This window comes from Lynx rufus, unplaced genomic scaffold, assembly GCF_022079265.1.
Source record: "Lynx rufus isolate CCGP_SWC_20201006 ecotype Redwood Valley unplaced genomic scaffold, mLynRuf1.p SCAF_7, whole genome shotgun sequence".
In the NCBI taxonomy this organism is placed as follows: domain Eukaryota; kingdom Metazoa; phylum Chordata; class Mammalia; order Carnivora; family Felidae; genus Lynx; species Lynx rufus.
In genome coordinates this window covers 31,189,168-31,216,241 of record NW_025814889.1, presented here as the reverse complement: position 1 = coordinate 31,216,241, position 27,074 = coordinate 31,189,168, and the positions used below count along the sequence as shown (strand labels likewise).

Sequence of the window (27,074 nt, the reverse complement as noted above, 5' to 3'; positions counted from 1 at the left end):
TCTCTAGTGAAGTAGAAGCATATTGTGGATTTGATATGCCTCAGTTCTCCCAGGAGAGCAGTGTGGTCCTGTCCAGATTGCACAGAGCAGGGAGTCAATTAACAAGTATTCTAGGTACAGCTGGGTCACTGAGGAGCAGGGTAGCCTTTGACCCAGCCCTTAAACTACCTCTCTGGGCCTCAGTGAACTCATCTGTGAATGTGATGTTTCAGTTTATTTCTAGGGCACCTTCCAACTAGAAATTCTTTATTTATTCTTTATATATATATATATATATATATATATATATATATATATATATATATGGTTAATAACAGGCTGATAAGACTCATTTTATATCCTTCTGAGTTATTCACTGTTTTTTAGAGCTTATTTTGTGCCTTGCACTCCACACATTTCTTCAAGGATTTTTCCTCAGTCGCTGAAACATGAGAAGCACCTTTATACAAAGGGCAGCGTATATTGGAAGGTCAATTTTGCAATATTGATGATGGGTTTTTTATCCCCATGGCATGTGTTAATAACATGGTACTTCTCACTGTGAGATGTGTTTTTAGAAAATGTGTAATTGCCCTGAAGATTGGGGAGATGGTCTTCATTTCACATGAAGAGTAATTATGCTGTTTGCATCATAAATTCTAATAGAACGTATGTAACTGCATATTATTTTTAGATTTGATTAACTACCTCAACGGCTTATTCCTGTCTTCTTGGAAAAGGTTTATTCACTGCTTTGAGTGGTTAAAGAATTTAGAAATCACTGGGAGAATGAAAGAAGAGAAGGAAGAGAAAGTTGATTAGAAGTAGGAGCTTTATAGTTAACAGTTAAAAATGTATATGTCTGCCCTTTTAGTATTTGCTCTAACTCATTATTAGATTTGCCAGTTTCCACTTATTTAAAAGGCACCTTACGTAGAAAGGCAAATCAATATTTACAGTACATTAGTGGCACAGAGAATTTGAAATCTTGTGATGAGGGTTGATTGCTGTTTTAGCCACTCTTCAAAGGAATGCACACATCAAACAGCCTCCACGATCGTCCTGGACCCAGTGACATCGCACCAGTCCCTGTGTGCTCCCTCGAGCAGCTTAATTATTGAAGATCCTCATCTTTGAATTTTCTTTTTAATATTTCAGAGGATATACTTAGAAAATCTATATATTAAATAAATCAGAAGATTATGGGAAGAGAAAGTTTATTATCATGTTTTTAAATGCATTGATTTTCCTAAAATTGAGGATGAGGAATTGTAATAATAATGACCAAATTACCTTAAACAAGAAGCTTCTATTATTTCTAATTACTGTAAAGAACAGAAATTGCTGAGATAGGCCATGGGCAAACCATAGAGGAAAAGGCTGTATTCATATTCTGTTCCTCTGAGACCATGACAAAATTGCATTCTTTGTATAATATGTTTTATCAGAACCATGAAAGATGGGAAGCCTGTCAGATGAACCAGGTAGTTGTGTTTTGTGAGTCATTTTGTTGATGAGGCCAAATGTTTATAGTGATCTTTATTTTTTTAATTAATTTTTTTTTATGTTTATTTTGAGAGAGAGAGAAAGCATGCACATGTGCACACGAGTAGGAGAGGGGCAGAGAGAGAATCCCAACCAGGCTCTACGCTCAGCGCAGAGCCCAACGCGGGGCTCGATCTCACGACTGTGATATTGTGACCTGAGCCACCCAGGCGCCCCTCTAGTGATCTCCTTTGTAATCAGGTTCAACTTGGCAAAAGACCACATGCCGTTTGTGGCTACTTCTACCCCATTACCTACAATTCATGTATTTTCATTCTCCTCTGTTGCTTGTAATACTTTAACCCATTTAGAGACACTTGATAATGGCTATGGATACTGCTTTGGAAAAGTTTTATCTTTTTTCTAGTTCATTTTTTATAAATTGTTATAAGTTCTGTTAGGATGAGATTTGGTAGGTGATCACTAGTGTAGTATATGAACATATTTTTTTGTCATTAAAAAATTTCTTATCCCATTAGTGCAAGCTCTGGTTGTAAAGGTTAGGAGACTGAGGCCTGGACAAGGGACCGACATGCCCAATGGCCACCAGTCTAGGCCAGCGGTCCTTAATGTGAGGTCTGTGCATCCTTGGGAGCCACTAAGATCATTTCTACGAGGTTGTTAGGGCAAGACTATTTTTCATAGTATTACCAAAATATGTTTTGTGTTTTTTACTGGGTTGATAGTCTGCACCATGGTGCTCAGGCACTGATGGGTAGAATGCAGGATGGTGGCACCAAATGTATTCTCCACCCAATATGCTCACACTTTAAGAAACAAAGCGATTTCCATCTGCTGCCCTTAATGAAGCAGCAAAAATGATTGTTCTGATTAAATAATGACTTTTGAGTACACAATTTAATATGTTGTTAAAGTGGTAGGTAGGCATAAAGTACTTCTATGCATTGAAGATTAGTGGTTATGTTGAGAAAAACTTGTATGTGATGGTTTGCATTTATAAGCTGAGGTTGGGGCGCCTGGTTGGCGCAGTCGGTTAAGCGTCCGACTTCAGCCAGGTCACGATCTCGCGGTCCGGGAGTTCGAGCCCCGCGTCAGGCTCTGGGCTGATGGCTCAGAGCCTGGAGCCTGTTTCCGATTCTGTGTCTCCCTCTCTCTCTGCCCCTCCCCCGTTCATGCTCTGTCTCTCTCTGTCCCAAAAATAAATGTTGAAAAAAAAAAATTTATAAGCTGAGGTAACCATTTTTTAATGAAACACCACTTGTCTTTTTTTTTCTTTTGCTTTTTTGTTTTGTTTTGTTTTTAAAAAAAAAAAGACGGGGGGCGCCTGGGTGGCTCAGTCGGTTGAGCGGCTGACCTCGGCTCAGGTCGTGATCTCTCTGTCCGTGAGTTCGAGCCCCGCGTCGGGCTCTGTGCTGACAGCTCGGAGCCTGGAGCCTGTTTCGGATTCTGTGTCTCCCTCTCTCTCTGACCCTCCCCCATTCATGCTCTGTCTCTCTCTGTCTCAAAAATAAATAAACGTCAAAAAAAAAAAAAAAAGATGGAAAACTGGTTCTTAGACTTTGGTATCTGGCAGTTTCTAGAAAATGAATGAAGTGAGCCTGCATTACGTGGCAAATAACGAACAGTATTTATTGCCAAAGAAAACATGTAAGCCTTCTACTGAAAATTAGATATTGGAAAACACATATTCTGCCATGAATATGATAGCTTCCCAACACTTAATGACTTTTCTCATGAATTGGTAGTAATATTCACATACGTGATTTTCTGATATGCAGAAATATATCAACATTTCTAAGAGTGGTATAAGCCAATAATACATTCCAAATAGCTAATGTTACAGAATTTTCTCATCAGTAAAAGATCCATTCAAAGTATAAGACAAGTAGATTTTACTGTGCAAAGAATAAGAAGTTTACATTCCATACTGCAGCTAACTTTTGAGAAATGTCATTTGTCAAGTTTTGGTGTGGTATCAAAGAAGAGTGTCTATAGTTCTGGAAAGATTATTAAAATAGTATTCCAGCTAAATATTTGTGGTATTCTTTTTTTCTTCATATACTTGACATGTTGCAGCACATTGAAATCAGAAGCAAGGATGAGAATCCAGATGTCATCTCTCAAGCAAAATGTAAAACAATGCTACTCTCTCACTAAATATGCTTTGTTTTGTAAAATAGAATTTTCTAAAATTCTGTTGTTAATGTTAACATATAATGGGTTTATTATTAAGTTAAAAATGAACTAAGGAATAAATATGTAAATTGTTTTCATTTCTACTTCTAATATGGTAAACATCCCTAGCTATAACCCATACAAACAAAAGCTCTTTGGGGTCCTCAGTAAGTTTTCAAGTCAAAGTATCCTGAGACCAAAATTTGGAGAACATTGGTCTAGGCTGGTCTCCTTTGGGGCATACTTAAACATCTTACACATTGGGGGTGCCTGGGTGGCTCAGTTGGTTAAGCGTCTGACTTCACCTCAGCTCATGATCTCACGGTTCGTGAGTTCAAGCCCCGTGTCGGGCTCTGTGCTGACAGCTCAGAGCCTGCTTCAGATTCTGTGTCTCTGTCTCTGTCTGCCCCTCCCCAGCTTGGTGTCTCTGTCTCTCTCAGAAATAACCACCTAAAAAAAAATTTAAAAACATCTTACCATTGTACTACTTCTACTTAACCAGTAAGCTTTTCTTTCTTTAACATGTCTGAAATTGGGATGGCTGCTGTTTCAATCTCTATGTATAACTAACGCAGTATTTCTTTAACTTTCTGAAATCAAATGATGGTATTAGTTAAAATCAGTGTATGACTTCTCAGTGTATATAATTCTACTTAGAAAACAACAAAACTTTTCCCTTGTACTAAATTGAGACTAACATGTATCTCTAAGTAGCTGGAAATGGAATTTGTTTTCCAGTGAATTGCTGATTAATAGAACTAATTTCGTGATTTGGACGGTGATTCAGCACTGACCAGGGCGCCTGAAGGTCTGGCCAGGAAATAGTTCCTGAGCTCCTCATGTCGTCTTGCTGAGCCTCAGCTTACTCATCTGTAAAGTGAGTCACATGTTTCTCCATTGTGACTAATGTAGAAACTTATTAAAAAAAAAATTCACATCGTTGCAAGTTAAGTCAGTTGTTCTAATATAAGGTTACTTAAGTAAAGTGTGTGTGTGTGTGTGTGTGTGTGTGTGTGTAAACTGTATAAAAATGCCCATAATTTTCACGCAACCATAAAACCAAGAAGAAATTATAAACTAATGCAAATACAAACTTACCACATCAGTGTGAGAGACAGCGGTGTGTTGCTGAGTCTAATCACAGGCAGCATGAGTGTAGACCACCACTGTGTGCATGTGGTCTTTGCGTTTGGACCTAGTGATGCTGCTGGCATGCACTATGATGGTTCTGTTCTTTCAACACATCGAACTGCAGGAAAACCTTGATTTCAAGATGATCAGGATACTACTTGGCATTTTTTTTATTACGTACACATTGTTTACTTTTTAAGTTGAGTTCTGTTCTTTTCTCATTAGCCCAGTACTCAAGCCTAGGACACCTTCCTGACTGTGACAGTGGACAGAAATGAAAATGGAGCCTTGAAATTGCAAGGGTACTTGGTTACTAGGTAGTACAAGTGAAAGACCCATACTATCCTATCTATTATTTCCTTTTATGTATATCACTAAAATGAAGACAAGTTTAATGTGCAAAGAACTGACAGGAAGGGCTGCTAAATAGTGCATCTCCTGGGTCGTCCCTCACCCTGCAATTATGTAAATGCTGCCCTGGTCCAGTGCCCTGGCATCTACCCAGAAGGGACAGCCCATAGGGTCTGCAGTCCCCACTGTCACCTACCTCTTCTCTAGTTTCCCTTTCTCCCCACATCTACAATTTCAAGAGTTGTAGATACCAGAGGTAAAAGGCTAATTATTTTTACCTGTTTCAGACTAACAGATTAACACAGTGATCATGTCCCATCAGAAGATGATGGTCCTCTTTATCTGCATCCTATATGCAATTTATTTTTTTTCTGGGAAATATTTTCAAAAGCAGGTATAGTAAGCTGTTTTATTTTGTCTAAGCAAATTCAGAGACACTATATAGTTCTTGAATTTATTTTGGGGTTGAAATATACTTTTTATGTGATTGTTTTATTGTGGATAGAACTTTTGATCGTTACTTCTGTACTGTTTTTTAAAGACCATCTCTTGTGAGTAGTGCTTCCTTTAGACTTACACACACAATGCACACATGCATGCATACACACACATAGAAATTGAGGTGTGCAGAGTTCCTTAACCGCTAGATTAATAACACCCCTGTAATTGGAATGCAACAGAACTCATATCCAAGAAGCAGTATTATTTTCCAGAGCTATTTTTTTCTTCCCCCTCCTTATTTTGCTTTTCTGCTTACATTTTTGATTTGATGGGAACAATTTTGTTATTTGGGAGGGAAGTTTTTTTTATAGTAAAAACATTGTAGTGTTAACACATAGATTGTTAGATGTATATTTTTGTGAACCTGTTTTGAAAATGACTATATAGTTCTTAGTGTGTTTTATTTTTGGGTGCAATGTAAGTAGTTAAGGGCTGTCACATGCTTTTACTTACACTTAAAAATTAGAAATTATTTTTCTCTAATAATTTTCATGTGTTACTCCCAGCAAATTAAGATAACAATTAACAATGTTAAATGTTCAGCATATTTTTTTTCTAGTGATGTTCCTCAGGCTCTATTATTATCAAATCCTCATGATGTAGAAACATATGTTAAAAGCAGTGTTAAACGATTGATACACTTCTGTTTTCTCTGATCATTTCTAATTTGCTTTAACATCTTTGAGACTATTGGATTGACAGTGGTTTAAATATCACCTTCAATGTGTATAAATAGTCTGTGTTTAGTTGAGTATTGTCGAGGATCTATGTATCCACACCATTGATCAATGTATCCGTGTTCCCAAAATGGTTTTCATAGAGTAAATGCTGAGTTTACACCACCATTAAAGCGGTTTCATTAGAGACTTTCTATAAATATTTACCTTGCATTCTAGTTTTTGAAAACAGAAGATCTCTCACATAATTAAGCTGAATTTTTTTGTCTTATATTTATTATGTTTTTGAGCGATTTTGCTCAGTTGATGAGTGGAGTTTTTGATTCTCATTCCCAGTGTTACAGACTTGTTCCTTCTCTGCTGTACCAGTGATTGTATCTGCTAAGATGTGCTCAGTGCTACTGACACAAACATTAGCCTGAGCTTGTTAATGATTGTGTTATAACAGTTGCAAACAGACTTCTCTTTTATGTGAATACAATTGCTAAAACACTGTCTTTCATGTAATTGTGTATGCGAGTGTATTGCAGACACTACCTGTGTATTAGCAATTGCTTTCAAGACTTCCATTTAAGGATAAGGAATATGTTTATGTTCTATATTTTCTGATAGTACTTCCTTGAAGAAAATAATTATCTTACTTAACAGAATTCTTTAATGGACAAGCCAAACAGTTTAGGTTGTGTATCTTTAATCCAGATATGATTAAAAGTTAGATGAAATTTGTTCCATGGATACGTTGTTATTTATCTTTTAGAATATGTATGATATTTTACTTAAAAATATTTGGTACTGTTTTAAGCACTTTATCTCATTTAGACCTCAAGGACTAGAGGCAGACAGTAGTCAGGCAACTTGCACAGAACCACAACTTGGTGAAGTGCAATTAGGAGCCTGGGCAGTCTTACTCCAGAGCAGGTTATCTCATACGTAGTCCTTTTCTTTTGCTGAAAAGTGCTTTAAAGGAGCTAATGGAGTCTCTATTTAGAATGCTGACCCACTGTCACCTTAAAAGTGTTACTCTATTCTTTAATTTTTTGGATTTCCCTACCTTTATCCTAACATGCAGTTTTCAGACATTAGTTATCTTTTTAAAAAATATAATGCTTTTTTGTATTTATAGATATGCCTCTTCATGTCCGACGAAGCAGTGACCCAGCTTTAATTGGCCTTTCAACTTCCATTAGTGATAATAATTTTTCTTCTGAAGAGCCTTCACGGAAAAACCCCACACGCTGGTCAACAACAGCTGGCTTCCTTAAGCAAAACACAGCTGCTAGCCCTAAAACCTGTGACAGGAAGGTAACCATTTCTATTTTGTATTAGTATCAATGATGAATGTCAACTGTTGACTGGATCCTTTGCTTCTAGCACATCTTCACTATGGCCCTTTGTGTGTATACTTATCAACTTCTCCATCAAAGTCGAGATAACTTCCTGTTTTATGTTGCCCTTGCAGTTTCTGAGAAATTTCATGCTATTTATACATTTATGTATGTATCCATTTTTTTGAATCGATAATATATTTATGATTAAAAATGAAAACTTCTGACATGCAATGTGTTTGTCCTTTGTGTTTTTTGAAGAAAAACTAGTCATCCTGTTTTTCTTCAGGGGCAGTCCTCTTACCATTACCTTTTTGCATGTCCTTACAAAGATATTTTACACATGTATAAGCAGATATTCGTATTGATTCATGAGGTGCATTAAAGAAATTATAACATTATGGACTTTTAAGGATGAAAGTGGACTCCACAGTCATTTATTCTAACTGCTCCATTGATAATTTTATCTTCCTACAGAATGGAAGTGTACTGTCTGGTCTTAATAACATTTTCTTCTTTGACCTAATTTATTTCAGTCTGTGATCTAATTTATTTAGTCTAAAAAATAAACTTTATTTTAATTTATTCTGTTTTTTTCAATTTGTTTCTTAATGCTCTTCGTCATATATTCCTATAGAACTCTTAACATCCTACTCTGTTTTACCTCTAACTTTTTACTCGATGAGCTTTAAGCACTGTTTGTCATTTTCACTCCTAAAACTGTTGAGTGTCAGTAAATATTTGTTGAATGAATGAATGAATATTTTTTTTCAATGCAGATAGCAATTGAGCATCATGTATATTGAGAAATGTGGAACTATACTAATTACATATTAATATTAAAATGCATATAGCTTATGATTTGCTTGATTTATCCTTTGCATCTATGTGAAAATACCTGTTTTAAATTTTTTTAACTTGGTGTTGCATTTTTACAAACTCTTCTTTGTAGTAGTTCATTTAGAGGGAAAAATACTTAGAGTACCTAGAGTACCTTAACTGAGAAGAATCTACCGGGAAAACACAGTGTACTGTGGTCGCTAATGTTTTGGAATAGGCGTTTAACTGTTAGGCTTACTCTTCTGAAATATTTTATTATGTATTTGATGAGGAATCAAATTGGAGTATCTTGTCATTGAGATTAGCTTGAAATTTTAGAATGCTTTATCATGAAGTAGACCATCCGAAGAAGTAGAATCCAATTTATGAAAATGCCTCATGACATTCAATTTGTGTTCAAAATAGACTTAATTTACATGGATATTTACAAGTATATAAACAAGTCAAGTTGGCGATTAAAAAAAATTCATTACTTACTAAAAAGATTTTCCCATTGTTTAAGGCTAGTGGGTCAGGCGCGCCTGGGTGCCTCAGTTGGTTAAGCATCAGACTTTGGTTTAGGTCATGATCTCCCGGTTTGTGAGTTTGAGCCCCGCATCAGGCTATGTGCTGACAGCTCAGAGCCTGGATCCTGCTTCAAATTCTGTGTCCCCCTCTTTCTCTGTCCCTCTCCTACTCATTCTCTGTCTCTCTCTCAAAAATAAATAAGCATTAAAAAAAAAAAAAGATAGTGGGTCAAAAGTCATTGAGGTACAGGGTTTTCTTTTTAACTCCTTCAGCATGTTAGATATGTGAGTCAGCTTCACTTGCGGAAAACAGAACCACAGTAGCTATTTTATTTTATTTATTTTTTATTATTTTTTTAATGTTTATTTATTTTTGAGAGACAGAGAGAGACAGCATGAGTGGGGGAGGGGCAGAGAGAGAAGACATAGAATCCGAAGCAGGCTCCAGGCTCCGAGCTGTCAGCACAGAGCCCGACGCGGGGCTCGAACTCACAAGCTGTGAGATCATGACCTGAGCCGAAGTCAGATGCTCAACCAACTGAGCCACCCAGGCGCCCCCCACAGTAGCTATTTTAACATGAGAGGACTTAATACTGAGAAGTGCTTTCTCAGAAAATCATTGAGGACCATCTGAACGATGCAGTACGGTGCATCTGCCCAGGAAAGAAGCAGAGGCTGCGGGGCAGGAACCTGGAATCCTGCCCCCTGCATCTGCCTATAGATGCTAGCACCCTGTCTCTGGGTGTGCTCACCCTGTCTCTTGTCACTTGTGAAGCTTGGAAGTGAACCCAGAAATGCCTCAGAAAACTCCATCATCTATCTCCATACCCAGGCTTGCCACCAGCAGCAGCCCAGGAAAATTCAGCCTGTTTCATAAGCATCATTAACATTTCAGGCTATTGTTTCCAAATGTGCAGAATGCTGTCTGTGTCCAGATCCTTATCTGCATGGGAGGTTTAAGAAATAGACCTTAGCCTTCCGGTCTCGGCTGCATGCTGCGAGAGGATTGTGATGCGCACTGCCAATTAGTAACCTCACTGACTTTTTGTTTTAAATAACCTATATCTATCATTGTCAAACATTTGGAACTCTAGTACAATAGAACAAACTCAGCCACAACCAGTATGAAGATATTAATGAATACACACCATATGCATGTACACATAATCTCACACACATATATATACCCCCACAGAGTTGGAGTCATACTATGTCTACATATTTGCATTCGTATTATTTATATATTTTTTTCATATCATAGTGATTTTCCCTGGTGTGAATTTTATTGGAAAATATTTTTAATGGCTGCAGTATATCTCACTCTAGAATATACTATAATTTATAATTCTCTCACTGTTAGATATTTATACTATTTTCATTTTTTTCACATTATAAATATAAGTGTTGTGAGAGAAACTTGAATGAACTTTTGTTTTAAAAATGGTTATTTACTCAACAAGCTTTTTTTTTCTTTTTTTAAGTTTATTTATTTTGAGAGAGAAAGAGAGCATGAACAGGGGAAGGGCAGTGAAAGAGGATCCCAAGCAGGCTCTGCACTGTCAGCGTGGAGCCCGATGCGGGGCTCAAAGTCATGAACTGTGAAAGCATGACTTCAGCCAAAATCAAGAGTGAGACACTTAGCTGACTGAGCCACCCAGGTGCCCTTCAACAAGTTTTTTTCTGTATGGGGCAGCATTTAATGTAGCCAATGCCCACAGTTTCTCATAGGAAAGACCTTGATTTACATACATAAGTTTGTTTATTTTAAGAGAGAGAGAGAGAATATGCAAGCAGGGAAGGGGCAGAGAGAGAGGGGAGAAAGAGAATGCCAAGCAGGCTCCATGCTGTCAGCACAGGGTATGATGCAGGCTTGAACTCATGAACTGGGAGATCATGACCTGAGCCAAAATCAAGAGTCAGACCGGGTGCCCCTACATACATATCTTTCGAGGAAATAATATTCACATTCAACACACATAAAGGATAATGTGTAATGAATTTGTCCTTTGAATTATCATTCGTTTTACTTTTCAAGCACCCATTTTCTAAACTTGCTGTCCATTTTGAGCTATTTGAATTATAATCTGAGAGATTTTCTTTCTTTCTTTCTTTCTTTCTTTCTTTCTTTCTTTCTTTCTTTCTTGTGTAAATCGGACTAAATGCTATCTTCTTTTCAGTTATAAAATGACTTTCTGTATTTTCAGTATTCAGAAAGGATACTTGGAAGAAAGCATACTTGCTGATAAGTATTAACTTGATTTCTTTCTCTTGAGGCTATGAGAGCTCACCTATTGCTGGGCAATTTCAAGATATGATAAATCTTTACGAGTATGTGGTAGTTAGGTTTTCTGTGTAAATGCATGGAAGTAAAGGAGTTGACGATTCATAGTCTTGTGATCCATTGATCTCTAATGGCTAAAATAAGTTGATATACTTGTTTAACTCATCTACAGAGCTAAGTGGCTTCTATTCTTTCAAGTTGGTAAGTAAAACAAACAATTTTACAATAATGTCACCAATCAGTTGAAATCTCTTATTTCTGAAGTAGGCAGTTTCATTCTGGTATGTTAGAATGATGCTGAACTCGCTCCTATGGATTCAAAACCAAGATGGGAGGTGAAGTCTTCCCAGTTAAAATAGTCATTCCACTATAAAGTTTAGAGGCCAGTGAAGACAGATTTTGTTGTTGTAGAGACTTCAACCAGGTGAGAGCTTGGAGAGGACAAAGATTCTATGGGCTTTTAGATCTCTTAAAATTCCTCATACTTTGATTTGGAAGTAAGATATAAAAGAAAAGAGAGTCTTGGCTTTTAAAAAAGTTCTTGGAAACATTGTCTCATTCCTGTTTCCCAACATTTTGTGGCTGACTGCCTTTTTCAACTCTTTTAGAGAACATTTTACTCATAACTAATATGGAAAGTATATTGCTACAAGATGTATTTTCATTTGAGATTTTACACGTGCTTAATATTTCATCTTGGGAAAGAGTATTTCAATCAGTGTGAATACTTAAATCACTTTGCCACCTCTTTGGTCACCCTTATTAAGTCATTGTCCCTGCAAATAAAGTCTAACTAGTATGTGGAGAGCATTTGATTCATTCCATCAAGAACAATGTAATGAGGCACTTATCAGAATCAGCCTACCATGAAGTTCAAGGATAAAGTCTATGCATTATTTCATTGTGTATTGGTTTTAAGCAATTATTCCTTTGCCCCAAATACTGAGAGCTGTTACTTTTCTAAGTGATCTGCTCCTTCCCCCCACCTCCAACAAAATAAAATTTGTATAAGTAGATAAAAACAAAGGTAGCATAAGAAAGCATATCTTGGCTAGTTCCATGAGACGTTCTTACCTATTAGGGAAAGGGGAAGAAAGTGATAAGAGAACACATTATATTAGCATCAGTATCTTTTAAATTTGTATTATTTTTAAGAGTTCTGTTTAAAAGAGACCTTGGAATGCTTCTGACACCCTGGGTTTATTTGTTTGATTTAGTTGCTTGGCATGTTTGTTATGTTTCCCATCCTCCTGATATGTACAAACTCTTGGCAGAGTTGCTGTCTTAATTATGTCTTTGTCACCTTCCTTTCTGTTCCATGAGAAGAGTTATAGGATCTTCTTTCCTCTAGCTTTAGAAAAATATTTACATAAACATTTTTGTAGTATATTTTAAGATTCCCAAAACAGTGTTTTTCTTATGATACTACTACTTTCTCTTTGCATTTATAAAGTAATTAAAAATATAAAGAAGCAAGTAAGTAATTTGGAATTGTGTAGATGAGTAATATTGACAGTTCAGTGTATTAACTTGGAACTCTGGAGCATAGCTCCATATAGCTGGTGGCTGTCCTTATTACCAGTGGGGAATCATCCAATGAGTATAGTTTAATTTCCTGCCTTTTCCCCTAATTCTTCTTATATTGAGAGCATTTTCCCATGTCTCATAAATATAGATAGCTTGCATAATGTTCTTTTATATATTGATTTTTTTTTCTTGTAGTTGGTGTTTATTCATTTTCTTTGGTGATTTTCCTATTGCTTGACTTTTATACTTTGCCAGGTTTTTTTTTTGTTTGTTTGTTTGCTCTAATAAGTAGCCTTTAGAAGTACCCTTCAGAAAAGATCCTTATATATTAATTTATGTTAACATCTCTGATGATTTTCTTAGAACAGATTCCTGAAGTAGGCTTATTTGACCAAGGAAATGAGTATTTTTAAAGCTACTGATATTCATTTCTCATTAGTTCATGACTAGTAAAGCGTCAAGTACTTGTGTTTTATAAAGCACTGTGAGAAGTCCTAGATGGGATGAGCTATGGCATGAGGGAGAATATAAAAACAAAGAAGCAAGGGGGTACTGTTCCTGAGTTCTGGAACTTACTGTCTTAGTGTATAGCTTAATAATTCCCAGTTGGCTGCGCATCATAATCACTTGTGAACTTTAGAAGGCAAAACACACTTATAGCCATGGGTGCCTTTGTCCATGTCAGGAGATTTGTGTGTTTATTTAAAGCTGCTTTGCTGGTTTTAGGGCACAGTCTTTTTTTTTTTTTTTTTTTTTTTTTTTAAGAAGTTGAGTCTAGCTGAAAAGGAAAAGTGTGTTTATTTGCCTGTTAAGATAGGGTAAATAAGAGTATTATGGTTTTTGAGATGTCTTCTTTTTAGGCTCATTTTTCTATCATGGCAGAATAGAATCTCACACGTAGATTGCTCAAATTTATCATTTTCAAATGAAAATCAATTAAAATGAGTTTTGTTGAGTTTTAAATAAAAGTATTACAAGAACCTCTTGAGATGGTGGATCCTGTCCTGTCATTGGCAAACTAGAATAGGAAATATTTTTTCTAAATAGAAGCTATGGTACCAATAATGTACCTGTCTATTGTTCCTTGGTATAATGTCCCCCTACCCCCAATCTTAGTAAAGTGCATTTGAATACATAGAGCCAGGACACCAAATTCCCAGTATCGTGTGAAGTCACCAATGCTAATTCAGTCACAAGGAATCTTCAGAAAATGCCTACTCCTTGTTTTATTCAGTCAGAAAACTTTGGTAATTGCCAGGCTGACAGTATATTAGCAATTAACATTGACTCCTACTTCATGGTAGTCTACCATAGCTGCTTCCCGGTCGTTCATTCATTCATTCTTTATAAGTCATCGTCTACATTGACCTTTTTTGTGTGCTTTCTCATCCCCTTTTCAACCATTCGGCTTCTTGGTCTCTGCCTCTCCTTTATTCTTTCTAATGGGTAAGGCCAATCATATTGGTAAATTCGAATATACTATTTTATTTTCAGGCTAGTACACTTGACCTGTTGGCTATTGAAAAACGTTATCTATCTTTTGGTATTTATGAGCCAACCATAGATGGTAGCTAGTTATAATAATCATCTAAAAACCTCAAAGGATGAGCTAAAATCATTCCCTGAAACCACATGTTTCCTCTGTGAGCGACCTATAGCTGTGTTTAATTTTCTGGGGCATTAGCTTCAAGGGAGATCCAGCTGAGACTTAGTTGTTAGACTATTTTGCTGCAACATTTGTATTTCCTGTTAAAGGCCTCTGAAACTATATATTTCACCTTTCTGTTTTGCAAATTAAAAGATCTTCATCTGACTATAGTACAGTTGTGTGCTTTTAGTAAGTGATGATTATAATCATTTCTACAGTAGGCCAGCTTTAACTGCCAAGCTCCCCTAGTCGGAGTTGTTAATAACCTAGTCTCATCTATTTCTGTGTCACATTTAGGGATATAATCTGTCTTCACTTGCTTTGTAAATTATAATTTGTATTCAAAGTTATACAAATCTAAGGTGCCACTGAGAAAAATTTTGAGCCTGACTGTGGTATTTTTAGAGTTCACAAACCACTTCAGAAATATAAACCAAAGTAATGTCCCCATCCTTATTAAACACCCTCAAAGTTACATAGAGTAGAGAGGGAAATGAGTATATTACTCTTGTTTTTCTTGAGTTGGGGGAGAGGACTAGGAAATTGCATTTTACATTGAACAAAAATTTGCATGACTTTTATATACTTAAAAGTTTTTTGGCCTTATTTCATCCTTCTAATAATTTTTTTAAATGTTTATTTTTGAGAGAGAGAAGGAGAGAGCGAGCAGGGGAGGGGCAGAGAAAGGGTGACAGAGACAGATGATCCAAAGTGGGCTCCAGACAGATAGCAGAGAGCATGATGTGGGGCTTGAACTCACCAACCCTGAGATCATGACCTGAGTCAAAGTCAGGCATTTAACTGACTGAGCCACCCAGACGCCTCTACCTTATCTTTTTAACTTGGTTTCAATTCTTAATTTTTGATACTTCAGCTTACAAACCTAGTTCCTTCAAGTCACAAAGTTGGATGCAGTCACTTCGTGTCCTGTTGTTAACAAGAAAAGCATAAGATTGGAGTGCCCAGGACTGGGCACCTGCTGCTTGCCTTTTAGCTGCTTCAGCAACTTTGGCTTTAATTTGCATGTGTTCTCGGGGCATGCGTTCTGGCCTTCCTTTGGAGAAATGCATTTCAGGCAAAGGTTTTCACAGTGTGGAGGTAGAAGTGGTTTCCATCTTTCCCATCTCTAACCTATATCTATTTTTGAGGTTTTTGATCTTTACACATAATGATGGCCAAGGTATTTTGAGTACTTGCTTCTTGCCAGACATTGTGCTTGATGGGTCACATTATATCCCATTATCCCCCCCTCTAACATGTAAGTATTATTGGTGTTCCCATTTTACTGATGAAGAGATAAAACCTTTAAGAGTTTATTTAATTTTTTTTTTTAACATTTATTTATTTTTGAGACAGAAAGAGACAGAGTGTGAGCAGGGGAGGGTCAGTGAGAGAGGGAGACACAGAATCCGAAATAGGCTCCAGACTCCGAGCTGTCAGCACAGATCCTGACGCAAGGCTTGAACTCACGGACCGTGAGATCATGACCTGAGCCGAAGTCAGACACCCAACTGACTGAGCCACCCAGGCACCCCAAAACCTTTAAGAGTTTAAATAGCTCACCTAATAGTTAAACCAACTGTTCAGTGATAAAGTTGTGATGTGAACCTAGATTTTCCAGTTTCAAATCCCATGATTTTGACAAGTATGCCACCCACATCCCAACGTATTTATAGATTTTATACATTCCCCAATGTTCATTTAGCTGAATATTTTAAACTGTAAAATATTTCTTAATAACCTTTTCATTTTTATCTCCTCTAGATCTATTATGCAATGCATACATGAATATAAGAATAATGAGCATGTGTTTCTTATTATGGCTGGCATAATTTTTTAAAACCTATAAGTTTACATTATATCTTAACATCTTCGTCTTAAGTAAAAATATGCTAGCTTCATTAATATCTCTACTGATAATCTGATTCTATTAACTGATCTCCATTTGTGTCACTTTTTTTGAGGAATTTTTTGTGTTTATTTTCTGTAATCCTTATGATTGATATTACTATTGTTGTTACTGAGAATTTATATATGCAGCCCTCTTCTTGACATTTTATTGTGCATTGCTCAAAACAGCTAAATGACAGCAAAGTAAATAATATAGTTGGATTATAATCCGGAGACCAAAATAAATATACATAAGACTATACTGATACTAATACATGATTAAATGAAAAGTAAATGGGACAAAAGGGACAAAGTTTCTTACAGAAGAATTCTAAATAATATGTGTAATACTCCCTCTCCAGAAAGCTTAACTCCCCTGCTCATTTAAAAACATTTTTTTTAGGGGCGCCTGGGTGGCTCAGTCGGTTAGGCGGCCGACTTCGGCTCAGGTCATGATCTCGTGGTCCGTGAGTTCGAGCCCCGCGTCGGGCTCTGTGCTGACAGCTCAGAGCCTGCAGCCTGTTTCAGATTCTGTGTCTCCCTCTCTCTCTGACCCTTCCCTGTTCATGCTCTGTCTCTCTCTGTCTCAAAGATAAATAAACGTTAAAAAAAAATTAAAAAAAATTTTTTTTAATGTTTATTTTTGAGAGAGAGAGAGAGAGAGAGAGAGAGAGAGAGAGAGAAAGAAAGAGAAAATGTGAGTGGGAAGGGGCAGAGAGAGAAGGAGACACAGAATCTGAAGCAGGCTCCAGGCTCTGAGCTGTCAGCACAGAGCCTGACATGGGGCTCAAACCCATGAACTGTGAGATCATGACCTGAGCTGAAGTCAGATGTTCAATCGAGTGAGCCAACCAGGCGCCCCTTAACTCCTCTGCTCTGGAGGATAATATTTGTTTCCAAAGAAGAGGGGATTGAATATGTGGAAAATACTAACTTTAGAGTGCAGAAGTGGCAGATTCATCTTAACCAAGTGATCAAGGTTAACATCACTAATGATAAGTCATGATGATACCATAAACCCTTGAAATGGTATGATGGGATGGGCACATCATCTCAGTGGAGTTTTCCCCAAAACTCATAACTCCACTGTAATCCTAAGAAATCTTCAGACAAACAAAAACTGAGGAATATTCTATGAGGTACCTGACCAGTATTTTTCAAGAGTATTGTGGTCATAAATAACTAGGGAAGACTGAAATACTGTCTCAGATTAGAGGAGATTAAGGAGATATGAGGATTTTTAATATACTTTGGGATCCTGGCAGGAAATAAGGACATTAGTGACAAAAAAAATGGATGGATTGCAGATATATCTATAGTTTAGTTAATATTATTGTATCAATGTTGATTTCTTAGTTTGGACAAGTATATCAAGGTTATGTAAGTTGTTAACCATTGGCGGAAGTTGCATGAAGAGTACATAGGAACTGTGTGTACTTTTTTTTGCAACTTTTCAGTAAATCTAAATTTTTTCCAAGTTTTTTAAAACCCAAGTTTTTTAAATTCCAAGGTGAATTGCATCACCCACAGTTTCTGCTGCAAATCATAGATGAAAGTTAATGCGCAGGTGATTGGAACGTGCAGAACTAGGATTCAGCCACAGGTTTCCATGAGCCCTCAGGCACACCTGGTCATTCCCTGAAATGTATTTTTCCTCTTTGGAAATGAGTTATAATAAAAATTTATCAATTGATTTTATTAAGTACTGATTGATGGTTGGTACCCTTCCCCATGACAACTCTGAATTTGAGAAGCACTTACCAGTTTTAAACATGCTGCATTCTCATGGCTGGATACTCCCACTTTGTCCTTAAAGTTTTATTGAGACATCCTAGTGCAACCACTGGTTTGTTGTCACGTTATTGAGATTGTTAAGGTTTTTCGGGGAGGCAAAGGAGGGGAGTTTCAACAGGAATTACTCTAAAATTTCACAGAATCACATTTTCTTTTTTTTTTTGATTTTTTTTTTTTAAATGTCCATCTGGTTTTGAGAGAGAGAGAGACAGACAGACAGACTGATAGACTGACAAAGCACGAGCGGGGGTGGGGGGGGCAGAGAGAAAGGGAGACACAGAATCTGAAGCAGGTTCCAGGCTCTGAGCTGTCCACACAGAGCCCAACATGGGCTCGAACCCACAAACCACGAGATCATGACCTGAGCCAAAGTTGGACACTTAACCAACCGAGCCACCCAGGTGCCCCTCACATTTTCTAAAGTTATGATTTGCAGTTATACTTTGGAGACAAAAATAGTTTGATTGACAATTAATATCTGGCTTAGAGAACATGCTTTTTCCACTGATGGAGTTGGACAGAAGGACTTAATTGTTTAGAAGTTTGAGCTATCAATTTCTTTATGCTAAATGCTTTTCATGAGGAGATGATTCTCCAGAAAAGTCATTATTATTGTATGAGAAGCCTAAGTAGGATGGGATTATGATAAGTGAAACTAGTTTTTCTACATTTTCAAAAATGTCTCTGTGGAGATGATTTACCTGAGGAGACAATTTCACAATTAAGGGAAAACTTTAAGAAAGCCAGATTGTCGACTACACCTAGGGACTTGCACAGAAATTTACTCACTTGTTCTGCTAACCTACCCAGTTCATTGAAGTTATGATAATATAAGAAGTACTAATATTTACATTGGTAGACTAGTTGTATATGGTGCAAGTATCTCGATTTTCTTTTTTTTTTTTTTTTTTTTTTTTAATGTTTATTTAGTTTTGGGACAGAGAGAGACAGAGCATGAACGGGGGAGGGGCAGAGAGAGAGGGAGACACAGAATCGGAAGCAGGCTCCAGGCTCTGAGCCATCAGCCCAGAGCCTGACGCGGGGCTCGAACTCACGGACCGCGAGATCGTGACCTGGCTGAAGTCGGACGCTTAACCGACTGCGCCACCCAGGCGCCCCAAGTATCTCGATTTTCAAATTTTAGTTATTTCTTTGAAATTAAGGTGAAAATCATTTAGGTAAATATAAAAGATTTACATCACACATTTAGATAATGTGTAAGACTGTAGATATTTTAGAATTGGGCAACTACTGTAAGTATTTTACTTTCTCTCCTTCATCCCCTGGCATCTGCTCCCTTCTTCTCTTAGTATTGTACAAATTGATCCTGATGCAAAATGCTATTGTTTTTTATAATTTTAGTTTGGCGATATAAGTGTTTAAAGTTACATGTCTTTGAAAGAAAATGAAATCTGAATAGGTATTTTTTGCTGTCAAAATAAAAAAATATGTAGCACTTCCTAAAATGTTTTAAAATTGTTTTGGATTTAAATTTGTTTTTCAGAGTCAAGCAGCATTAGTCAACTGTTGCTCTTCATTTTTATTGTAGTTTTGGAAAATGAGCCAGGCTCTTCAAAATGTTACCTGATCTGTAATATTTATATTTTATTTTGTTCTCATCCACTTGCCTTTGTTGAAAGAACAGTGTAAAAAATGGTGCTCTTGTTTTCTCTATTCCTTATACTTGCTGATTGTGGAATGCTTGTGGCCGTATGGCAATTAGGTGGCTGTGTTGGTTTTTAGGAAGTGTTGTGCACGAAATGAAATAGGAACTCCTGTTATTACTGCTTCCCTTTTTAGTTCTGTTCTTTAGTTCCTCAGAATTCATATGGAGATAATGTTTTCATATTTAAAAAGGTTAAACTATCCTCTTAGGCTACCTTCTCCTTGTGCTTTTACAGATGTTTTCATCATATAAAGGAGATAATCCCAGTTATACCTGGAAAGAGATCATTTTAATTTAAAACCATTTTAAAGCAAACATTTTACTCTTGATTATTCCTAAGACTATGCAGTATTTATCAATGAGTTGACCATCTCATGTAAATATAAGTTGTGATTCAAGATTCTATAATGGTTTTGCCCCTAGTTTATATACAAGAACTCAGTAGATGCTTTTCTGTTTGGATGGGATCCTTGTGTAGGAATGGCTAGATATCAGAAGTTACCATCATTACCCAGGCAAACTACAGTTCCCGGTTAGATCAAGAATGAGGGTTGGAAGTCTCATTACTCAGAAATTGGGCAGCAAAGTGGGTAGGTATAACCATGGGAACTGGTTAGTCCTCCTCATCTCCACCAAGCATTTGTTGTAACTCCTCTCAACTTCTGTCTGCTTTTACTAGATAGTAAGAGGTTAAGCTGGATCTTCTCTGCGTTTTCCTTCCAGGTTTCAGATTCTGTATCTAAAGTTTTTCATAGCATTCTGAACTGTGGAAATAGATTAAAATAAAAACAATTGAAGAAATTGGTTCAAATAAACAGGCTGTAAGAGGCTGAGGTTTGCTGATCTTTTTCCTCTTAGATTTCCTTGTCGGCTTCATGAACAGATCTGGTGGCTTAAGAGCAATCTGTGCTCTCATGGTCACCCCTGGAGACATCATGGCCGCTGTAAAACCTGCATCTCTTTGACATATTTGGCCAACCCATTTTCATATCAGATCCATAGCCTAATGCAGATCCATGTTCTGGGGGCTATTTTTCTTATCTGATATTAAGACTGTTAATAAGGCACTGGCCATTTGGAGGTTGTGAAATAAAACTAAAACGTCATACCTGTGGTCTTGTCAACCTATCAACCTGAAGGATTTACTATGTGACAGCAAACTTATTTGCAAATTAATTGTAATTTTCAAATGTGTATTTTCTATTTTGAGTTCCAAACATAAATTTTTTTCCCTAGCATATTGAGGATTTTTGAGTGTCCCACTGATCTAAATGTAATTCTATGATCTGGAAGCTATGTGTCAGAAATCCTGAAAAAAGATATAAATTATAGTTCAGATTTTTCAGGTCAGAATGAGTTTTAAGATGTACCTTTAACATTTCAAAGAAAAAAAACTAATAAAATTTGATGTATATTATAGGAAATTTGATTTTGTACATTAATAAAAAGAAAATCTGCTTGGATAAATTATTTTCAATTTTTGTTACTAATTCCTGTTCAAAATTTAACTCAGCTTAGAAAGACAATTAGAGATTTAAGATAAAAGATATATTACTTAATGAAATTGGAGACATAGAGATGCTCTAATAAATGTTTTGGCATTCAAAATCTCTACATTTTGATCTTTTCATTTTTAAATTTTTAAAAGTTGTAGTATAATCCAATGTTTCTTGTCACACATTGTACCACACTTTTGTAAATTAGTGTCAGTAATGATACTATCAGTAACGATACGTAGTCTACTAATAGAATTTTATTTTGACAAAAAATGTATGGATGTTTGAATTTCTTCTTTGTCTTATCATAGTTCTGTTCGGAATAGGAGCAAGTTTATAAACACATACTCTTTTTTTTTTTTTTTTTTTTTTTGGTCTCTTCCACTGCTCTCATTAATGATTATGAATGTGGAAGTAAGCAATTATCCAAAAGGGAAATAGGATGTATCTATGTACCAGTATTTATGCTTATTTATATATACAGGAATTAGAGGTAATATGGGTTTAGCTAATAGGGGATGAATTGCTTGACTTCAGTTCAACTACATTGGGGCATTCCGTGTAGGATATTGGTCACCATGGATTTCAAATAATGCCTTTTCAGTTCATTACACTTCAAAATAGCCATGTGTCTAGGGTAAGTGGTGATAATACTGTGTTTGGAATAAAATCTTATATTCTTTATTTAAAAAAATTTTTTTCCACAGGCATGTAGTTGGTTTAAATTGATAGGGAATGCCAAATTTTCTGCCTTCATCTACAGGTTGGTTATTGAATCTGTGAATTTTGTGTGAGTCAATTTATTCCCAACCCCACATCTCTCTCTTTTCTCTCTTTCTCATTTATTATCTAGAGAATGATTTGAAGGTCAGAAAAGTACATTGAGAAAAATCCTATTTATAGACCATTTTATGGTTGTTATCTTCTGCTATGCTTTAGCCTTGGCATTGCTTCCAAGGTTATGCTCTGGTGTAGCCATCAGGAGGCACACAAGGTAAACTCTCCCCAGAGACTGAGAATGGGTCTGCCACATTGAATCAACAATATGATTACTGATGATTTTAGCAAGCTTCATGTAATTAAAAAATCCTGTCATAATTACTAATTTCACTTGTCTCATAATTTCAGGTTAGACATCCTGAAAATGGTTTCTTTTGTGTGTGTGTGTGTGTGTGTGTGTGTATCATTTCTTGGGAAAATGATAAAGCAGAAAATGGAATTCTCTTTGACCAGAATTACAGATTTGAAAAATAATTGTAAATTTAAAATCTGAAAACTGCATGGGACTGTTTGAATCCATAGGATGCATAGAAGGTACAAAAAAGAAATTTATATGCATTGAGTGTTTGGTATGTCAATATATGACACAATTCCTAATGATTTTTAAAAAGGTATTTGGAGTTTTTTCATTGAAACAAAGTAGAACTGTAGTTGGGTTTCTTTTGCTAACATAGAAATATCTGTTACTTCTATAATGTTCATGAAATATTCCCATATTTCTGCAACATGGGATGTAGGCTTGCCAAGGAATCTGACCATCAGCTAAGTGGCTGTTTCTGAGAGATAAAGCCTTGGAGTTGGAGCTTAGTATGCCAGGAATAAGCTTCTACCCCCAAGGCATTGGGTGGGTTCTGTGTGGTTTCTCTTTATTGAATTGTAATTGGCTTGGGGAGGGGTGCTGGGGGAGAGAGGACAGTTACTTTCTCTGCCCTGGAAGAGATTTACTGCATAACCAGGGTACTGCTACTAGGGAGTAGCAAATTAATATGCGTTTCTCAGCCTGGGTGGCTTTTTGACACCTGATGATATGGCAGTACATTTAGATGATAAGGAAAATCCCTGATCACAGTAGGAACATCTGTTTTTTTCTGGCAAGAGGGAAAGCAAAGCTGAGAGGCTGTTTGGGACAGCCTCATAAGTGGAGGATTAAAATTGTAATTAAAAGGGAGAGTAATTCCTTATGGTATTTTTCTTGTAAAAATTTTTAGATAAGGTAGTAGTGGCTTTACTATTATAGGTTATTTCTTGTCATTAGCAAATTTAATAATCGTTAGGATTTTGTATGTTGGTCCTAGTGATAGATTTTTGTAAGTCTGAAGAGAAGGATTTCTGTTTTTTGCTTTGAAGTTCACCAATGTATGGAATGGAGGCATTAATTTTTTTTTTTTGAGGCACTAATTTGATCATAGAATGAAATAGATTTAAAGTCACATTCTCCAAGTTTTTATAAATACAGCTCTAACTTGTTGCAAAAATATTAATGGCAAAAATTTTGTTGGTTTGGTTTTCCCTTTAGGTTGGGAAATGTAGATTTTACAAATACACTTAACTTGAAAATGTTGACTTTTTTGTAGCTGACTAGAGTCTGATCCATGAAGCATATAGATAATCTTGCATAGACATAGTTCAGGCTACCAGGTTTTTAAAATCATTTACACTGAAATAAATGTTTTTAAGCTGAAAATAGTATGCACTGTGTACATTTCAATGGAAATCATGAATATCCAAGCATATATCGTTAAGGAGAAATTATATTGTGTGTTCTGATGTTTACTAGTGCAATCACATTGTAAATACAGAATCACAACTTTGTAGGACTATAATCTTTGTATGAACCTGATCCAAAGTTCTGGATTGTGAGAACATGTGTGAAATGCTGGTAGTACCTGCATGATACTATCAACAAAGTAAAATATATATATTACATAGTGATTAATATATTTTAAAAACTCTTCAGTTTCTTGATCATGACTAAGGTTACTTCAACTGGACTTTTTCATACATTATAAATTAATGTCTGGATTCATTATTGACATTACCATAACAATATTGAATTAGAAAAACTTTTTTATTATGAGAGGTTAGTATCAAGTTTGTTTTTCTTATCCATTAACTACTCAAAGTTGATTTTATGAATATAAAACTGTGGAATTTTTTGGATGGAGTTCAAAAGGACAGATTTTTTTTTTTTTAATCTTTAGCCCTTATCTCCCTTAATAAGATTACCTTGTGGTGGCCTGCTATATGAATTACATGTCATAATTGATGTAAAAGGAGAAATGTCACACTGCTTTTTAGATGCAATTGGAAGTAATCATATTATCCACAGATATTGTATATTGTAGGTGTGACATTAAATTGAAATAGACCTATAACAGTGGTATATATCTTGTAGTGTAAACCTAAAAGTAGAATTATTATATTTCAGTGAAAATGATGCCTTTTGAAAGCATGTCCTTATCAGTTTCTAAAATAACTTGTAGACATGTTCTTTGAAAAGTCTGGGATTCTGAACCATGTGAAAATAGGACATACAACAAATATCCAAGAAAAAGCCTTCCATGTTGGTACAGGCTACTGAGCTAAGTGCTTGAGTTTAAAGGTGAATGGTGATCTTCTGTTTAGGTTTCACTGTAATAGTGGAAATAACAATTCTAAAAATTAACTAAATTATAAGTTAGAACTATAAGTAGAAGTAAAATTAGAATGTAGTGGTAAAAAAAAGCATGACATTATGAGTTCTATTGAGAGAGAGTCAGAGAATGCTTCTTAGAGAAAGTAGCAGTTGCATTGGGTGTTAAACACTGATAATTTCACAGAAGAAATGTTATGGGAAGCTAGGTTCAGAAAGATCATAAGTGAAGGTGAGGAGGCCTGTGGCACAGCAAGTGTGATTGTGTGAAAGTTCCTCTGGTCTACCTGTAGTGTCTGTCCGTGTGTGATGTGTTGCAACACACATTTTAGAAAAATCCTCTGTGGAAAGTGTAGAGAACATTGTTGGAGAGGCTAAGGCTGGGACCAGCCTCCAGTTACAAGGCTGCTGTACTCATTTCAGATGAGAGACAAATTGAAAGAGGTGAAGAGCATGATGAATATTTTTCAGAAGAGTGCCAGAATCGAGAGAGGAAGCGAGTTTCAGTTTGGATCTATTGATTTGGAGGCATCTTTGGGATGGTCTATTGGAAATTTAGATCATGAATTCAGGAAAAAGTTTAGTGTTGGTGACCCATGCCTAGAAGTTGTCGGGAGGGACGTTTAGAAATTAGACACTTTTTGAGCTGGGCTAAGGAGGGAGTAGTGAGCAGACCATAGGTAGAGTCAATAAGGGCCATTTCAGTAAAGAAGAATGATGCAGATTCAAAAGGAACCAAAAGGAAGTTCCCAGTCACACACAGGCTTCTGGACACCAAGAAAGTGAGGATTTTGCATCATCCGGTTTCTTCATTTTAAAGATCTATTTTTCCCTTTGCAACTGGTATTTTGTCACTATGCAGACTTGCAGCTCACTATCAACTCTTCACCTAACAGGTTTTAGCATCCATTGATTAATAACTTATTTCATTAGGGGCTGAATGCGGTGATTTTTCTAATTGTATTCATTATTCAGTTTCCATTATTTGGCATTCTTCTGAAATGACAAGCTTCCCCTCATCGCCTGGCACTGTTGCTTTCTCCGAAATACAGTTCCTACTGAAAAGGCAGAATAGATTTTTAACGCTTTCTACTTAATTATTCATTTTCAAAGTAAAGGGTTGGTGTAATAATCATCTCTAATGGTGGAAAATGAATAGAGAAGCCAGGTCTTTAGTCCATGATAGCAGCCCCAAGATCCTTGATATCAAAATTTTATTTGTGTTTCTCCAGACTCTTAATCCTTCTTCACTTTGCGGACATCTATGATTCTGTCATTGGTAAATTTACCCTCTCTGACTTACTTGAATTTCTTATAAGTGAGATAATTTTGCTTTGTTCTGAAACTATCATGCCCAAGTTTTAAGGCAGGGATCTTAGTATTTGGAGATACAGTGAGCTTTGGTTTCTTTAGTTGCTTTTTTCTTTTCTTTAGATTTTGTCTATGTCCTCCACTTATTTTACCATTTCCATGTTCCTGTAAATAGGGTGAGTCCCTAATTCCTGGCGGGGGAGCAAGATCCTAATCTTGCAGCATTCTGTGTGTGTGTGTGTGTGTGTGTGTGTGTGTGTGTGTGTGCGCGCGCGCGCGCGCGTTTGCTTGCAGTTCTATGCTCCATTACCACTTTCTTGAACTGCTGTAACCAGACCTGTACAGTTTTTCTAGTAAAAATTAGTTGCCCTTAATGTTCAATGCTATCAAGTTTTTAGTTTATTTTTTGTAGGTTAATTAATAAGAAAGACTTATAAAGTTTCATACTGAAGTTTATACTGGTTAATATTTATAGGTTTAAAAAGATTTTTCGTATGCCGTAGTATTGGCATAGGTCCAACACCATCAATTCATTTTTAAGCTTTGTTCTCTGATGGAATTTATGAAGGAGCAGAGAACACCGTCTTGGTCTCTGGCTAAGGTCTATACAATGCCAACCTATTGTATTACACTTCTTTGTTTCTATGGATTCGCTGCTCATAGGGCTTAAGTAATGAAGGATAAGAATCAGTCATGTGTATAATGTATACAGCGATATTACCCTTAGCAAAGTTATTAAGGAGGATATTTTGGTACTTCTCGTAAAGTGGGATACTGCTGTAAGTAGGTCAAAGTGAGGTTAAGATTTAAATTTGTTCTTGTAGGAGATATTTAGATTTAATCGTTGAACTAAAAGTTTGACTTCTCTGACTTATCCTCGCCTTCTCATTTCTTTTTAGAATATTGAAATTAAGTTTTGCAGTCCAAAAGCCAGAGCAAATTGTTATAAGTTATTGTTTCAAAGAACAAAAATTAAATAGCATTTGGTTGCTTTGGGACTATTAAATATTTATCAACTAACTAGGTTTTTATGTAAAGACCTCACTTGCCATATGCAT

The 27,074-nt window shown here is 36.2% G+C and overlaps 1 protein-coding gene across 1 annotated transcript in view; it reads left to right on the top strand.

Annotated features, from left to right (window-relative positions):
- Positions 1-27,074, top strand: part of PARD3 (par-3 family cell polarity regulator) — a 550,937-nt gene that overhangs the window by 184,207 nt on the left and 339,656 nt on the right. The window contains exon 4 of the mRNA XM_047066308.1: positions 7,444-7,622. Within this exon, the coding sequence (XP_046922264.1) occupies positions 7,444-7,622 (179 nt within the window). The remainder of the gene's footprint in view (positions 1-7,443; positions 7,623-27,074) is intronic.